General features: G+C 27.4%; 1 protein-coding gene and 1 long non-coding RNA gene across 2 annotated transcripts; both read left to right on the top strand.

The window, feature by feature from the left end:
• The first annotated feature begins 5,054 nt into the window (after positions 1 to 5,054).
• On the top strand, positions 5,055 to 6,264 carry LOC108465715 (nifU-like protein 1, chloroplastic). Its single transcript, XM_017766101.2, has 3 exons — positions 5,055 to 5,515; positions 5,634 to 5,770; positions 5,864 to 6,264. Exons 1-3 carry the CDS (start codon positions 5,167 to 5,169, stop codon positions 6,050 to 6,052), a joined length of 675 nt encoding a protein of 224 aa, XP_017621590.1. The 5' UTR covers positions 5,055 to 5,166; the 3' UTR covers positions 6,053 to 6,264.
• Positions 6,265 to 7,506: 1,242 nt separating this feature from the next.
• On the top strand, positions 7,507 to 8,891 carry LOC128285609 (uncharacterized). Its single transcript, XR_008276110.1, has 2 exons — positions 7,507 to 7,779; positions 8,055 to 8,891. It is a non-coding gene; the product is annotated as an uncharacterized LOC128285609 (long non-coding RNA).
• The last annotated feature ends 10,554 nt before the right edge of the window (positions 8,892 to 19,445 follow it).

The raw sequence follows: 19,445 nt of genomic DNA, 5'->3' as shown, positions 1-19,445 counted from the left end.
AGCATCGAAAAATGTGTTAGAGATCTGGAGTTTCCTTAATTTAGCCGGTTATTTTCGAAGATTCGTAAATGAGTTTTCCAAAATAGCTACGCTAATGACGAAGTTGCTACAAAAGAATGTGCCATTTGTGTGGAACGATCAGTGTCAGGAGAGTTTTGAAATGCTAAAAGTGATGTTGACCGAATTACTGATTCTAACTTTACCTGAATTGGGAAAAGACTATGTGGTTTATAGTGACGCTTCACTGAATAGTTTGGGATGTGTGTTAATTAAGTTATTTAAAAATATATATATAAATATACCAATATTTAAATTTGAAATTTCCGTAACAATCAAAGATCAAAGCTTAAATTTCTGATCACACTACAGTTTCCAAAATAACCCAAAATAAAGTTGTTTAAATGATGCAATCAGAAATCGAAAATCTTAACCTTTAACTGTTTTTTTTAATACTTAAACAAGCAACTATTATTTTTTTACAACTAAAATTCAAAACCAAACTTAAAATCAAATTCTTTAAACACATATCATGATCAACATGAATTTGTGTAAAGCACCCAAAAATTGAATATGTATTCATATCAGAAATATAACAACTTCAATAAATATCCATCAAACCAATTTGACATAAAATTATAATTGAATTCATAAAAAAATCAATAATCTTAACATAAATACACATAAAACTTAAAATCATAATTTTTTTATGGATTCAAAACATCCTATTCATGCTTTATTCCATAAACCACACGCTTCATTTCAAATGCATATAATTTTTCTTAGTTGTATTGTTGCCAGCACAGAAGGACGTGGGTTGTTAAGTGCTTTGAAGCGCATTATCCTCCTATTTAAGGGTTGAGGAGGGGCTATGGATAGTTCTAGGCATTGTATCAAAAAGAACAGATATAATAAGAACCTATAATAAAATTAAAGTTAAAAAAATCAAAATTAAATATAATACAAATATACAATTTGTATCATACTTAACTGTATACTAAAAATAAATAACAAAATGTATAGTTTTATAACGAAACCCAATCACCATCACAATCGATTTTTCTTTTAATTAACGGAACTTGAGTTGATTTCTCTTTAAGTTGATTCTTAAAGTCATAGCAATCTGTAACATATTAATAAAGAATCTCTAAAATTGAATTCTCATTCAATTATATATATATATTCAAAACAATCGAAAATCACTTAGTTTTAATATTGGAAATCAAAACCCTACAACTTCTATCATAAATCTCAAATTAACCAAAATGCGAAATCAAAATATCAAATCCATGAAATTTTATGAATGAATCATGCCAAAAAAAATAAAAATTTAATCAAATCTCAATGATTCGACATGATATGGCTCAGAAATCTCGTGGTTGTGATCTTGAATCCATTGATATCTTGAGGTCTTGAAATCTCGTGATTTTGACCTTCCAAGTTGACGCACAAGTATTTTAGAGAATAGTGACTCTCTTTTTTTAAAAATGAGATGTCAGAAAAGTTATTTATATGTAATTTGAGATAATAACCTTAAGATACACAAGTTTAACTCATACTTTATTTAATAACTTTTAATTTAAGCTAACATTATAATTATTCTTATTATACATGTGATCTCCATTTTTCTCAATAGGTCGTTGTTCACGATAAAATTCCAATGAATTGTAATGACATACATTGAACTTTTACTTATATCCCACCTATTAAAGTTGATTTCAGTTTCTTCTATTTGGTTCCAACAAATGAACCTTAATGGCTTCTTTATTAGCCTTCAATTGCTTAGTTTCGGACTCATTGAGAAACTCATGGGATTTGAGTTGCGAAAATGATATAAAAAATCGACTTGCTTGAGGGTTCACATCGATATAAAATAGTTGTTTTGTATCACCAAAAAATAATTCGATCCTGTTGTTTCAAGCTTTCAGACAACAATGGTGGTGGATAAGAGACAATGGGTCTCTTGTTCTTGATATTTTCTTCCATGAATTGGCATTTCCTTCTCAATCTATCATTGTTGTTAAAACTCTTCTCTTGCATGAAGCTTCCACACCCAAAACCATGACTTTTCTTTTCAAAATTCTTGATTTTAAAATTTCGTTCTTTCAAATTCTCTTGATCAACTCTCATAATCTCTAACAAATAATCAAAAACACTCCATTTGGGATCGAAGTTTATATTCTTAAAATCTTCTGGCCTAAGGAAATTCATCATCTTTTTTCTCGAAATTATTAAGCTACAAGTATAAAGAAAAAAAGAGAACCGTAAAATTCTTATACAAAACTTAATAAATCAAGATTTGTTATGTAAAATCATCAAGAATAAAACTAAATGCGGAAGTGTATTTGAATCCATTGATTCCTTGAAATCTTCAATCTTATGGTTTTGATCTTCCAAATTAGCACATAAGCAATTTAGAGAAAGTGAGAAAGTGACTTTCTCTTTTCTAAGGATGGGATATTGGAAAAATTATAAATGTATAATTTGGAAATTATAACCCTAATATATAACTTTTGCACATTAACCCTAATTTCTAATCACCCATCATCAATTAAAATTTTTTACTAGAATATCTACACATATTTGTCTCATACCTTATTTAATAACTAAAGCCCAATAAACCTTAACTAAATTATATCACTTTTAATTTACTCTAATATTTTATGATAATAAATAATAACATGTAATTACTATTATTATATATGTAATATCCATATTTTCCAAAAAAAAATGAAAACTAAAGAAGAGAATTAAGTTTACTGAAAAAATATGAAATTAATAATCTAAGAGAGAGTTTGCCAAATTATGTATAAACAAAGAGAGTATAAGCTTCTTTACTTCCAAGTCAAGTTACCCAAACAATATCTTTGAAAGATGCATCACCAATAGGTAATTAAGCCCTCTCTCTCTCTAAGTCTTTTGAAAGAGCATATTGAATTTTTACATTTAATTATGTATTATTTCTTTTTTAATAATATAATAGTACATTTTATTACAAATCTTATTTCATCGTGTTGACATGAAATTTTGTTTGAAAGAAAAATTTTAAAGAAAATGTACGTTTTATATTAATAAAAATATTAACAATGTTAATTATTTAAATTCGATCAAATTATATTAAATTAAAGTGTGTGTATATATAATCTTAAATTTAAAGATACTAGAAAGATTAAAACTACGATTATCAAGGTAATAATAAAGTTATATTTATAAATTATAACTTTTTTTCCAAATAAAAATTCCATTACGGAGAATGGTACAAATAAGGGCAAGCCCTGTACAAGACAAGGCCCAAAAAAGCCCAAATCCAAATCAAGAAGGATGGAATTTATAAAATTAATATTTTATATAATATAATTATATAAAATTAATAATCAGAAAAAATTGTTATTCAATGTATAATGAATGTTTTTTATTATTATAAAATATAATTAGTATGATTCCTCGCTTCGCCTTGGATTGGATATTTGTTTGTGTCAAATTATAGAGTACAATTTTGAAGATTAAAATATATTTTAATCTACTTTTAGTTTCAAAAATTTAAACTATTTACTTTTCAGGTTTAAAAATTTAGGTCAAATTGTTAACTAGATTAAAATATTCTATTAAATTTACTAATGTGACATTTTAAAATTAAAAAATCACTTGGTAATCGTGTGAAAATAAAATTAATATTGATTTTTTCTTGAAAATATTTATTAGAACTCGTCATGATAAAATAATTTTTATTGGAATATTGTTCCTAAGAAAATCAAGGTAAATATCTTGATTGAAATAATTAACAATATTAAATATTTAGAACATTATAAAAGAAGAAGATCAAATTATGTCAAAATAAATTATATAGATTAAATCTCAAGTTTCAAAGATACTATAAAGCCGAAACTAAAATTTAACCATTATCTTAATGTAAAAAACAACAAAAAAGAAAACAGTAAGGCAAACCTAAAAAAGTAATGCCAATGCAAACCTAAAAAAGAAAAAGAAAAGGAAATGGCATGTTAGTCTTTAAGACTTTTAAAGTATTTAAATTATATATAATCCTATAATGTTTTAACTAAAAGTTTATTATTTATTTAAACTAATTAATAATATTATAAAAATATACAAACTAATATATATTAAAAATTAAAGTATAGAGATTAAATATCAAATTTAAATATATATTAAAGGGATTAAAATTGAAATTTGACCAATAGAATGGAAAAGAAAAGAAAACCATGGTTTGGGATGCCACTTGTAAGTTTGGACCCTCCTTTATATATATAGTTATATAGAGATACATATTAATATTTTTAAAGAATAAAATTTTAAAAATCAAATAAATGGTGAGGGACCTACATATTAGTTTTGCATGTTTATGTTGTTTCTAATGTTCCTAGATTTTCTTTTTTTCTTTAAAAATAAATAAAAGTGGATCTTCTCTTAAATTTTATTTACAAATAAAATTATATATTTATATAAAATATATATTATAAATACCCGGTAGGAAAAAATACTAACGATTTTTTAATTTTTAGACCATACTAAATTATTAATAAATTTATGTTTTGATCATTTAATTTTAAAAGTTATAAAATGGTCATTGAATTAATCGAAAGTTTTCATTTAAATTACTGAATTATTCAAAAGTTTTACTGGGCTATTAAGTTTATAAGTGACAATTCGACGATCAGTACGGTGGATTAATATTTATAGGCAAGTAGAAGAACACACTTTAAATTCAAGCCGATTTGATAGTCAGTGTCGGAGATTAAAAAAGAAAGTTGTTAGAATTTTAATATGCAAATTCATTATGTTCAAAGTTGTTCCATGAAAAAAACTGAACTGTAGAAAAGAAATGAAATGAGAGCTTTCAATTGGTGCTGGTGGTATGGATAGAGAAGGTCATATAATAGTGATTTTAACAACCCAACGATTTAAATAAAAACTTTTGAATAATTTAATTATCATTTTGTAAATTTTAAAAGTTAAATGAGCAAAATATAACTTTAGTAATAATTTAGTGACCTTAAGTGCAATTTGCCTTTTTAAGTTTTATTATTTTGAGAATTTAATAACCAACAAAATAAAAATTCTAGCACCACAAAACTAACAAGGGCAGCTTACATTGTTCGTCGCTGAAGTTATTTTATTGGCAATCCTTCCCCAAATCAGCACCGATCGGAAATGGCTTCAATTGCTGGAATCCGGTTAACCAAAAACCTAATTTTCTCTTCTCCGCAAACCCTAACAAAACCCCTTCAAATCCCACAATTCTTATCCCTAAATCAACGCATACGGTTCCCTTCTGGAAGAACCCACCAGAAAACAGCCGTAAAAGCGTCGAGCTCGAGCTCCAGCCCAAGCGCACCCTCCGGCTCGTCGTCTACCGGACTGTACTCTTCAAAGCAATTCGAGCTCACCGCTCAAAACGTGGACCTTGTTCTTGATGACGTGAGGCCTTACTTGATTGCCGATGGCGGAAACGTCGACGTTTTGTCCGTTGAAGATGGCATCATCTCGCTTAAACTCCAAGGTCACCTTTTCTTTTTTTTTCGTTTTCATGATTTATTACTATTTATGTGCTTATGGTTATGGCTGGTAGAAATTGTTTTAGTGAGTCGAGATTTATCTGCCATTGATTTTTATTTCAGGAGCATGTGAGAGTTGCCCTAGTTCAACAACAACCATGAAAATGGGGATCGAAAGGGTTTTGAAAGAAAAATTTGGGGATGCAGTCAAGGATATTCGACAAGTATACGATGATGAACAAAAGGAAACTACTGTTGAGGTGGGTTTCTACTTAAACATGAAATTTGTGAAAAAGAAACAATTTTTTTTTTCAGATAAATTGAAATTTGATTGGGATTGGTGACTTACACAGGCAGTGAATCGTCATCTTGATATATTGAGACCAGCTATTAAGAATTATGGTGGGAGTGTGGAAGTATTGTCTATTGAGGAAGGGGAATGTGTTGTGAGTTATACAGGGCCTGAAACTATTGGATCAGGGATCAAAGCTGCAATTAAGGAGAAATTCCCAGATATTACCAATGTTGTATTAACTGGCTAGCTTTTTCATTTTCATATAAGAAGCAGAAAGTTCTGATCTTTTATTTATTTTTTTCCTTTTTCACTGGTAATGCCTGTTTCTTTTAGATAATAGATAGACAAAGTACATGGGGATGGTGATTAAATGTTGCATCTGTATGCAAAGATTCATCCTTTTTTTCATGGTCATATATGTAAAATCTTATACAGGTATTCAATAATTTCATATGGAAATCGAAATTGCTGTTAATATTTGCTATACAGGTGAAGTAAAACTTATGCATGTTTCTGCTTCGGAAATTTGCAAGCTAATCCAAATGCAGCCTATCGAATTTGGTGAATTTGAGAACTGAGAAGGTTTTGATAGGGATTCAAAAAATCATGTAAGTATCATTTGTTCGGAGCTGGTTAATCTAACCAACATATATGGTATTGTTCCTGGTTGGAGTTGTCTCTCGATTTTGATGAGAGCTCGAGTATCTGAGATTACTTTAAGAGGGGACAAATTCAATAGAGTAGAAGTGTCTCGTTGGGATGGACTTTGTGGGACATATTTATCAAAGAAATGAGAGCATTTGCACTTTACCGGGTTTGAGTCTGTGCCCTAAAACATATAGGGCATTTGTAGGCAATTATAGCTCAATTGCCTTACGTGTTGTAGTATGCGAGCTCAAAGCCTCAAACCCTACCAAGCACATATGTTTTCATTTCTTTGGTATGTGGTTGAGTGTCACGTACGGAAGTGCTCTGACTCTATTGAATTTGTCGGTTCAAGCATTCATGCATTTCCTAAGATTAGAAGACAAAATTTTGATTGGAGACTATAATAAGTTATTAAGAGATTCATCGTGAGACACTTTAAAAACTTCTCCAAAAACCTCTCCAAAACCAAGTATGAAACATAAATAAACATGGCTACTCAACAGAGAATTGTTAGTTTGTATGAACTCAATTTGGTTGCTCGCCATATATTATAGATCTCACGCCTTCAATTTTCACCGAGTCTCAGAGCAATGAAACTACAAAGGCATAAAAGGGATTTAACAATATAACTAATAACAATGGTAGCATCAATTTCTATGACAAATTTTGGGATGTTAGCATCCACCGTGATCCTAAGAACTATATTCAGTCCCAACTTTTTCATAAATACAATATCAAGATAGAGAGCAAAAATGATTAAATTTAAACTACTGTCATTTAAATATTTAACTGAAATTTTAACTCTAATTTCAAACAAGTGTCAACTACTTTTTTTCTTCTTATATTGTTGTTTTTAAAAATGTTATAACTAGAGAATAATTAAATTACAATACAAATATATATTAAAATAATCGTAAGTATCAAACTATTACAATATAAATGAATTAATAACTAATACAATCCCAACTAAACTCGATAATCTAGACTAACTTCACTAAATCGATTTAAAAATCCATATATATAATTACATCACAGACTTTAAACCTTGATACTCAATACCCGAAATCCATTACCAATTGTTTCAATACCTAGTAAAAGAAATCATCATATGTGGATTTGTACAAAAATCATATAAAATGGGGATTAGTAGATTTGGGCTATAAAATTGTTAGAAGTCAGGGTCCACAGGGACAGGCCTCTAGCTGTTGTAAACCTTTTTTTCTAGTTTCTTCATCTATATTTCCACCACCACCACCATCCCATCCCTTATTCTCCATTTTCTCTCCCTCTCAAAAACCAAAGCTCAAACCCTCAGGCTTCTTCAAGGTAAGCAAAAATCACCTCATCTCTTCATCTTCTTTACCTTTTCAATCCATTGCTTGTGATTTTCACCAGGTAAGAAGATCTCATAATTAAAGAAACCCATATTCATTTTTGTTTGTCAAAAACAGATGCCATGTTATATTACATGTTCCTATGCTTCATTTCAGAGAAAAAGCACAGCATATGTTTGGTTAAAAACACACACTTAAGACCCTTGTTTGGGCTGTCGGCAATCCCTTCTTTTTTTTAACAAGTATCAACTTTCTGCTATACTGCAGGTTGATTGATTTCCAGGTTACAAGCTATCATCATCATCATCATGGACATATTCTTCAATAAACCTAATACCATCATGGTTATTGACAGCATATGCTTCAAAAGAGCAATCTCCACCATGGATGTTGTTGAACAATACTTACCAAGCTTCTTTACAACAATGGCTTGTTGACCTCTCTCTTGGTGCTATCCGACCTGAGCTTATTTTTAACAATCCCCCCCCACCCCCCCCCAAAAAAAAATACCCTTTTTTTATTTCACCATGGTTTCCTCTTCTTGACCTTGTAAGGCCTTTTCTTGACCTTGTAAGACCCCTACCATCACCTACTACACTCATCACCACTATCTTAAACCATTTCTTATCAGAATTTTCCTTGAAAGAACTAAACAATTAGTACTTACTGTTCCCACCTAACTCATCATGTCCTTCCCTGTCTATCCCTCCTGAGCTACCATGTCACAATAAAAAACTAGAATATTATATACCTTACAAAAATGGCAATGGCATCATGCAGTCAAAGGAGCTTCATGGGTTTTAGTTTTACTTCCATTTTACTGAAACGATTGTTGGGCTATAAGCAGTCATTTCAGAAAAAAAAAATTTGAATTCTAGTTTGTATTCTTATGTATGTGCCTGCAGGAAAAAAAATATTGAAACTCATGCAGGAGCTGTCAGACTGTTTGACATTTTGTTTATCATTAAATGAGATTTTTTTTTGATTTTTCACCATTGAAAGGTCACTAATATTCTTCTTTTTCTTTCTTTCTTTTCCCTATCAGCTCAATTTTTTTTTTAATAAAAGGAGGGGCCAATGCCTCGTGATTGTTCTCTGCAAGAATATACAGCGATAAATTATATATGTGTATATTATAACCAAAATGTATAATTGATGATGTTGTCGTGTCGTGTGGCCTTTTACCAACTCATGAATTTATTGTTGGTAAAAAAGAAGAGCTAAGTGGGTGAGTGGGGTGGCATTGGTTTTTAATTTCAACGCGTTTTGTCGCATATACTTTTATGATTGGGGTTTCTCTTTGGTGTACATCAATGACCTTCCCTATTGCATTGTCTGAATTTTCATCTCTTAAATCTGCTAAAAAACAACTATGAAAAAAGAGTAGGCCTACTCATCCGTACCGGGGGGGGGGGGGAATGGAGGAAATAGAATAGGGGACTCATCTATATATATATAAACCAAGTATATTATCGATTGATCGAGAGGGATGGATTTCGATGTACAATTCTTGATTCAAAACTTGCTTATCAGTTAAAAATTTGGTTGGCTCAACTTCAAGTTTAGTTTTGTTACTAGGAGTCTCCGATTAAAAAAAAAAAAGCATATTTAGAGCCTCATATATATGTATGTATATATACATGTATGCATGTTTCAAGATTGATCGTTTATTTCTTTAACGAATATTTATTACTGTTATCAGCAATAAAAATCTAATTTCGACCAAATATATATGTATAAGTACAAATTGTCATGGAATGCGAATGGATGTTGTTTGGTGTATATATGCTTAAGTGTGTATTGCTTAAGCAATTCAATGGTGAATTGGGGAGTTAGCAAATTTAACCTTTCCTCAATTAGGATGCTTTGTTTTATTACTTGCTTTGCTCTATAATGGATGTGTACTTTCTAAAAATGTCACTTCTAACTACATTAAATATATCTATACATTTTGGTCTGTCTTAATTTAAACATAATTTAAAAAAATATTTTAACATAAAGTATAAAATAATTTTATCTTTGCAATAGTTAAATATATAACATATATTTTAAATAATTTTATCCTTTTAATAATTATATTAGTAAATTAGTAATTTCATACAATAGCGAAGGATAAGATAAGTAATTATTATAATTGCTTTATATTCACAAGAATTGTTTTTTTCCTAGCCCCATATCCACTTTTAAAGAAAAACACGGTAGTCAAAATGAATTGATTTACAACTCATTGAGCGATTTGAACTTTGTCATCTTAAAGAGCCAATGAGAGTTAAATTTGGAGTTAAAATATTTCATAAGTTCTTGTATTCTTCTAAAAATTAAAATTTAATCCTCATGCTTTCATTTCTAAAAATTTAGTCCCTCTATTTTTTAGATTTTAAAATTTAGGTTTAACTGTTCACACAGTTAAATTTTTTTTGTTAAATTTAACATGTGGGCCTGAATTTTAAAATATAATCTTAAAAATAAAAATACATAAATTAAATTTCAAAATTTAAAAATATAAAACTTATAACATATTTTACCCTTAAATTTATGTGTTTTCAACTTGATGATAGATTGTATCAGAGCCCACTTTTATAAGTACATTTCAAAAGATGACGTAGGGGAAAAAGGATAATGGGCAATGGGCAAATACAACACCTTAGAAGAAAAAAGAGGGAAATCTATTATAATATTATTATCCCCAAAAGAGATATTGGAATGCCACCACAAATTGTCTCCATGGGTTCATTGCATGACCTTTGATTTCTTCCCATAAATAGTTGTATTTAGATAAAGATGAATCATTATAGGTCATTGGATACAATGACTTTTGTGAAGTGTGAAGCACATTTGAGCTCATCTTTTCAAAAATAAAGAGAAAAAGCCATTTCAATATTTTAGGTAACATCCTAACATGGGGCACATTTGGTTGCTAGATTCTGTCAATATTTATGCTTAGCATATAATCTCTTCACCTTTTTTTCCTATAGTAGTATGGGTTAATTTCATTGGATAATTTGAATATAACAAGATAAAAAAAAAAAAGTATTGTCAATAGAATTTAGAAAGATTAATGTTACACAGTTTGATAATACGATCGTGTGATAAATTTTGATTAATTGTACTTTTGACTCACATAGTCACAGTGAATTATACGGTTTATTCGCACAGTCGTGTGATCCTAGTTTCACACAGTCTCAACCTTTCACATGGTCAGAGAACACGGCCGTGTGACTCCTGTTTACAAAATTTTTTTATCTTTTTGTATTTGCTTCAAATTGATCCCTTATTAATACCGAGTTAATCTAAAGCTTTCGTAAGCTCGACTTAAACCTAAATTTGGTTGTATCGCATGTTATATTTCTCGATCATATTTGACAAATTGATATTGAACTAAAATTTTGAGTTTTGAATTGCATGTAAATATTTCATAATTGTCTATAGCACTCTATTACTCGGATTTGGTGACTGGACCAGGTAAGGGGTGTTACATTTAGTGTAACATTGTTAGATTTAAGTTATTTAAGTAGAAAATATATACATCTTTACAATTTGATTTACATTTTTTTAATGGTAACTCAAATCTAAAGTAAAAATATTTAAAATATTAAAACTGAGTTTGACCCATATTTTAAATGGACTTAGTTTTTTTGTTTAATCTAATATTTTAATTTTGATATTTTTGTCTAGCTATCATGTGGGGGCGAAGCTAAATTTTTTTTTGCTAGGGGGCCAGAATTGAATTGTATAATTTTATGAGAACTAAAATATAATTTTACAATTTCAATAATTTATATTTTATAATTTTTAAAAAATTAAATAAACATTTTATCAATTGAAAGTTCAAAGTACAATTGAGGAAACTTGAATTTCCCATATTTGGGAGTGGAGCCCCTACCACCGCACCAGCTGTCATGTAATGGCCAAACTTGATCGATATTGATACTTTATAAACTTAAATTGAAACATTTTGAAATTCCAACAATAATCTACCGTGAAATTAACTCAAATCATTATCATTATTTTGCCTGGTGGAGGGAAAAAAGAAAAGTAGAAAATGACATCCTTTCAATCATATTTGCTAAGATGATGAAAAAAAGTGAAAAAAAAGTTTTGAGTAGGCCCTTTTGTCAATGGCCTAACTATTGTTTGCCCTACATATCAGTAAAAGCTTTGGGCAAACAGTGAAACTACCAGAGACCATATGAAGTTTCTTTGTGTCAACGACAAAAGCAGACCCCTCATCCGACATTTCACAGTTGAGCTACACGTGGGTTTTTCTAGATCTCCATGTTTATTGACCCTATTATACCTGTCGGCCCAAATAATTAATTTGGGCTCTTTTGCTTGTCTTACAGGTTGTTATTATCAAATGGGGCATCCTCATAGCCTTTAATCCTATTCGCATGGTTTTAAAAGTTGATGGTACATTTTTGTTTTGGTCATGGGAGGCCCATAAACATCATCTTCATCATGTCTGTGTTATATAACAAAAATCTTTGGACAATACATATAGACTTTTCGTAGGTATCCTTTGTAACTTGTTTAATGAGTAAATCTAAGCATTAACTGCCATATCAAATCTCAATTATCGTGTCTTATTTAAAATGATTCAAGCATATTATAGTGTCACTCTACTTAAGCCTATAGCATCATGTTCTTTTTCAATTGATCACATGTTCAATAGGTTTTTTAACCTTTCTTTTAGTTTTTTTTGTCCGTTCTTTTTTATTCACATATTTTTTCTCTGTTATTATATTGATTTGTTTCTGAGAATCAAACATGACCACTTACCACAAACCCGTCAAAAACAACTTGACACATAATACCTTAAGATAGAGGACGACAAATATATAAGGCCTGCAGCATAAGAAGCAACCCAAGCAAACCTACAATCCTCACTTTTCTCCCATTCAATCCTAAGGCTCTCTCTATTCTCCTTCTCATCACCACTCTAATCATCTTATTCGACGATTCTTTATCTTTATATCAATAGTATAAATAGTGAATAAGGAGTTAGATGGTAGCCTATCTCTTCAATCCTCCTAATAACTTAAATGCAACACAACAGATTAGTCAAAATGTAGATCCTAATTCTACCAAGTGCCACACACCTGCACTTAAATATGTACACACAATGTATATTTAGCAATCCCTATTTGTTATTATCAATATAGTATTTTAACAACATAGTTATCATTATCATCATAATGCAAATAGAATATAATTAACCATCCAACCTAAAGTTAGAGTGACCCAAAATAATTGTCAAACTTGCAAGTTAATATCGATACATGATACATTGACAATGTATTTTTCTATTCTACAGTAGTCTTCAAAAATTATCATATATTTTTTTTAATATTTATTTTTTAAATATATTCATACTTAATTAGAGATCAAAATAAATCTAAACATGACCTATATATAATGAAACTTAAACCCTAAAAAAATAGGATAAAAAACCAACAAATAATATTTGTTCTTGATACTCAAACTTGAATCATCAAAACTACCCTACTTTTTGTTTGTTAATCCACTTAACACCTTCACATTTTGATCACATTGTTATTATTTTTTTCATACAAACATCATAAATGTATCAACTTTGTTCATTGAATTAGCTCTTTCAATTATTGTTTATGGAATATTATTAAAATATGAGTCATCTCATGATTATGGGGCAGGCAAAAATCAAACACACCTACTAATTAAATTGACAGTTAACAAATAAGGCGTGTAGGTCCATTACCAACCTTTCGCTTTGCTTTGCATGTACTAGTAGTGGAGTGGTTAACATCCAAAACTTTTTATGCCTTTTTTTATTAGTTTCTATTTACTAATAATCTCACCATTGTCATCATCATCCAGAAATGCTGCAAAATCCCCTTAAAAGCTGATGAATTAATCAAAATGCTTGTATCAGCTGCTAATTTTTTATTATAAAGTTTTTATATCAAACATATATATATATATTATAAGCAACTAGAACCGCAGCTCTCCTTTTCTTCTAAATACCAGTCACATTTGAAAAAAAGGAAAAGTTTAAGATCAATGGGATTTCTATATATATTTATACTATAATTGAGTTGATGTCACGAGTTAATCAAATATTAATTTAGTTAGTAATTATTAAAATTATATTGTTTAAAAAATAAATTATTATATTATAGCAAGAGTATTTTTTATATAAAATCAATAAAACCCAACAATATATAAAATTTTCTATAAATATAGTTTTGGTTGAAAGAATGAACGATAAAGAGTCTCGGTTCAAATCTTGTCATATGTATGTATTTTCTACATTTATTAAAAATAAAAGACATAAAAACCTTTAAATAATATTTGTTACTTTATAAAATAAATGAGCTTTTGATAAATTCACAGCCAAATTAAAACTTGATCAATGGATGACACCAACTGAATCAAAATCATTAATATAGATATACATGCCATAATTTTATGATACAGTCTACAACAACTTATAGTTCCACCCTAACCCATAATAAAAGTGCGCACTCGAACTCATATTCTTTTATATTAACAATAATGTTCATGCTAATCGAACTAAAATTCATTGGCGATTAGTTGAGCTTTTTAAATTCTAAGGAATTAATCAATAAACTAACATATACTCTTAACCTATATTAGAAAAAACTTAATTGAAAAGAAAAGACATGGGAAATTAAAATTGGACAAAATAACATTAAAAATTTTATACTTTTTTTATAATTTTATAAGGGATAAAAACATAAATTTTGTATTAAAAAACAAGATTGAATTATAATTAAAAAAGAAACCATAAAAGATATAATTATTAATTATATTATATAAATTAGTGATGGATAAGGGACATGAGATACTAATTATGAGGAGGAAAAGTTCTCATGCATATTTAATAACATTTTTATATTTTATTTATTTTTCACTTAAAAAACCCCAAACCACCTTTTCCTAATCTATGTGCTAAGGAGAGGCTTTCTTTCTTTTGCTATAATTATATAGATAATTTATTAATTATTAAAATTTTATGAGTGAAATTAATTAGATATGTGACATATTTTTTTAAAATATTAAAAATTCATGTGATGACTTGATGGTTAAAGATATTTACCACCCTAGGTGTGGCTTAAGTCCGAGTCGCGCTAGCCGCGTTGATTGTACGGACTTTATCCTGTTATTGTAACTCACCAAATATTTATCAGTATGCTTTAAATGAAAGTTAATTAGAAGTTATCAATATTTACACTTTATTGTGATTGATATTTACTTTTGAGCTAAAGATAAATTTATCTTGAATTTTATCAATTTATTTTTGTTTGATTTGAATTTTCCATTAATATTTTCAATTTTAATTTAAAATTTAAACAGAATTTTAACATTTAAAACAAATAAATTAACCAATATAATGTTAACAATTAAAAAATTATTTATAAAAATTAAACTTATATTTTTTCTTTTTAATATTTTTAATTTTCAAGTGTTTATTTCATTAAAATAAAATTCCACCTTATAAATTTATTAAATTTTAATATTTTATAAATTAGGTTATTTTTGTTATTAAAATAATATTTTTTGTTAAACTTTATTTTCAAATCACCAAAACCTATATTAGGTAGTAAAATTAATTAGAAACCAAAATTGTTAGTAAAATTCAATCTATAAAATATAATGATGCAAATTACATTTTAACCCTTAATATATCAAAATCAAACTATTTATCAATTGTGCCTTTCATCTATCAAAATTTTAATTACATTGCAATACATAAGAATTAATAATTATATGAACAACAAAGTTGAATGCACATGATGCATATGATAATGTCTCCCTCTTTTGGGGCTATTCTTCTCTTTTGTCAAAACTCAAAAATTATAAAAAGAAAAAAACCCTCATAATTATTTGACATAAAAAATATTGATTGATAGAATAAGCTTTAAGAAATTTCCAAATGATTCTCATTAAATATAAAAACTATATTAATATTCCAATGTGTTGTATGCTAAGGACCGACCAATATTTAAAAATAAAATAAATTAATTGCATGTTTATGATTTTATAATATATAGTACCCATCACTCTAAATAGTGTATTAAAGCTAATAAAATATTTCTATCTCCCTTTTATCAATCACTTTAAAGGGTTCCTACAATGCTACGTGGCCACTGTGGAAGATTATTGGACCCACCTTCTTGTCCCAAACAATTTGAAAGAATCAAAGGATGACGTGGATTTTTTTTTTTTAATCCATTGTCTGGTTTACATGTTCTACGTTAGCTGGCTGGCCGGCCTTCCCACCATTGTATTAGGGTTCGTGTTTGAAGGAATGCTACCACAATTTATGGCCTTTCACGATTTGCTGATCATAGCAAAATCTTGAATTTCATAAATGAAATTATTAAGAATGTATGATGATCCATTTCAATTATCCATATATTTATATGAATAATATATATTCGAAAAAGTGTATCAATGATTATTATTATCTGATTTGCTGATAGTATAAAAAATTGAACATTAATAGGTGTCGAGTGTAATGATAAGGGACATCGTATTTTTAAAGAAACATTAAAAATAATATTATTTAGAATGATAATCACAAATCTCAAAAGATTAACTTAAAAACAATTAAGATGTAACCATCTTGACATTCTAATATCACAGATTCAATTCGGATTGGACTGATATTCAAACAAAATCATTATAATAATGATGATTTTAGAATTTGAACTTAATTGAAATATACGTATGAATCTTTTGAAGTGAATCAAATAATTAAATTAGTGGGGAGAATTAGATATGAGTTGGGGTTAGCTATATATTGTTTCAAATATGATATATATCTAAATTGCTAAAAATAGTAAATGTTTTTTTATGAACAAACTATAGGTTGGGGACGAATTTGTTGCTGCAATGCAGGCCATACATTAGTGAAGGAGCGTTGGGCAAATTTCGCCCTCATTACCCTAATAACGAGAAAAATTAAAGAATATAATGGTGGAATTAGGGCATGGTTGGCTAACATAGACAATCAACTCACTAATATAATTACAGATATGTAGATGCATGGGTCTACTGCCATATAAGCTGGTGGCAACCCCCCCCCCCCCGGAAATCAACACCCAATTTGATTATTAATTTATATCATCATAATTCATAATGAATGATGAATATTCATGAGCATGTAGCTTTCATTTGATTGACCTCCATCATCCTAATTAAATCATGACAATTACGCCAAACTAGAAATTACAATGAGTTGGTATCCTCTCCTGACTAGTGGGCTAACCGTATTATCATCATGAAAATGAGGGATTTTTATTTCACTAATTTGGTTAGATTGATATATATATTTTAAAATTATTTGTGATAAATTAATTCGATTTTATGGATTTTGAATTTTTTGGGTAAAATAATTTTAATTATTTTAAATATAAAATTTTTATTATCTCATTAAAAATACTTACAAAATTAAATAAAATAAATTTTCATTTGATAGGATAAGCATGATTTGGAATGGATTTCGATTTCTTAAAATTTTTATTTCAAACCCAAGCAAATGTTAAATAATTACGTTATATATATGTATTTAATCCTATATATCATATATTATAAAGTTTAAGATACAAAATTGATATAGACAACTTATTTAATTGACACGTAAATAATGTTATTTTAACAATATTTAAAATATTTAATAAATTTTGAAAGAGTTTGATAAATTTTGAAAATTTTTCCTATAATTTTTAGGTAATAAATTTTAAATATATAAAATTTTCATAAAATAAATAATATTAAAATAAATAAAAATATTATTTATTTATTATAAGGATAAATATTATTTAGCTTAATATATTAGTTGATGTGGAGAACTTATTTAATTGACATGTAGATAATTATTATTTTAATAATTTTAAATAAATCAAATTTAAAATTTAAGTAAAATTTGAAATTGTTATTATTAGTTTTTTAAAAATCATTATAATTTAATTCAAATTTTATTATTTCATTAAATTAAAAATTATTATAAATATTTATTATTTAATTTAAATTTAAATTTAAGATAACTAGATATATAAATTTTAATTTTTAATTTTTTAAAAAATCTATATTTTAATGAAGCTCATAGCATATTTTATTTTTGTAACTTTCTAAAATATTCAACTTTGATTTCATTATAAATTACCGTAATGTATTTTTATAATATAATATTTTAATATTTAAAATATTATATTGGTCTTAGAATACATTATATTATAATATTTTTGAAAATAAACATTTTAAAAAAATTATATTTAATACATACAACTAATACGTATATTGTATGGGAATGGTATTATATATTGCAAGGGCTTAGGCCCCAGTTGATATGGAAGCTTAATTTTTGACGCTTGACATACCTATTGTGATGACATGTGACAATTGTGTTATTTACCTCTATTTTATTATTTTAAAAATAAAATATAATTTTAAAATTATAACATTATTTGAATAATATCAATAGTTTATAAATTTAAATATTTAAAATACTTAAATTACACATTCTACTATGTACAATTTTAAATTGATAAAATTTTAACAATTAAAAATATCATATTAATGGATAAAAATTTAATTTTATAAAACTATTAAATATTTAAAATTTTTAAATAATATTATTTTAAAGACATAAATTATTTATAAATTTAAAATAATTAATTTTATTATTATTTAAAATTAAGTACGTCTAGATATCAGTAACAAAATTGTGATTTAAGTATAAAATTAAAATCAAGTAAAAAAGAGAGTATAAAATTAAAACCAAATCTTAGTTAACACATATCTTCATCATTAAACGATTATTTCCTTAAATTAACGGCTATATATAGATTATTTATTTTAATCACAAGCATTGTTTTACTTATTTAAATGAATAAACTTGCTCCTATTTTCTTTTGTAAAATTAAAATAATAATTTTAAAATAAATAAATAAATAAAATTTTCGTTCATTTAATTAGAAGTAAAATTAACTTAAGGCAATAAATTAAATAGAGGTTTTGTTATTAATGTTATTAAGTGGATGTTCAACCTTTCACATTTCATCTCTCTTAACCTTCCACATTTCATTTTCTTGTAACGTCTTTTCTATTTATGTATTAGAATATGAAGAGTCTAATCTCCTATATATAGAGAAGTAGCTACTTGTAAATATGATGAAAATATAGAATACAATAGAAATCCTCATATTTTCATATCAATCTTTTATCTATTATTTTTGTTTATAGTACGTTATCAGCACGAGTGCTTAAATTAATCCAAGAGCCTTGCGTTTTTCATTAGTGTGGATCAAGCTATAGCATCAATGACGAACCTTGCAAAACTTGAATTTGTGGCTCTTGATATTACTGGAAAGAACTATTTATCTTGGATGTTAAATGTTGAAATACACTTAGATGCAAAAGGCCTTGGTGAAACTATTAATGAAGTAAATGAACCATCTAGTCAAGATAAGACCAACGATATGATATTTCTTCACCACCACTTCCATGAGGGACTAAAGATTGAATATTTGATTGTTAAAGGCCTACTTGTCCTTTGGAATAGTCTAAAAGAAATATATGACCACCAAAAAACCGTATTACTTTCTAAAGCTTGCTATGATTGTTTGTATTTGAGATTACAATATTTTAATT

This window comes from Gossypium arboreum, chromosome 12 (assembly GCF_025698485.1).
Source record: "Gossypium arboreum isolate Shixiya-1 chromosome 12, ASM2569848v2, whole genome shotgun sequence".
Classification (NCBI taxonomy): Eukaryota; Viridiplantae; Streptophyta; class Magnoliopsida; order Malvales; family Malvaceae; genus Gossypium; species Gossypium arboreum.
The sequence above is the reverse complement of the archived record's forward strand: the minus strand, read 5'-3'. Positions and strand labels throughout refer to the sequence as shown.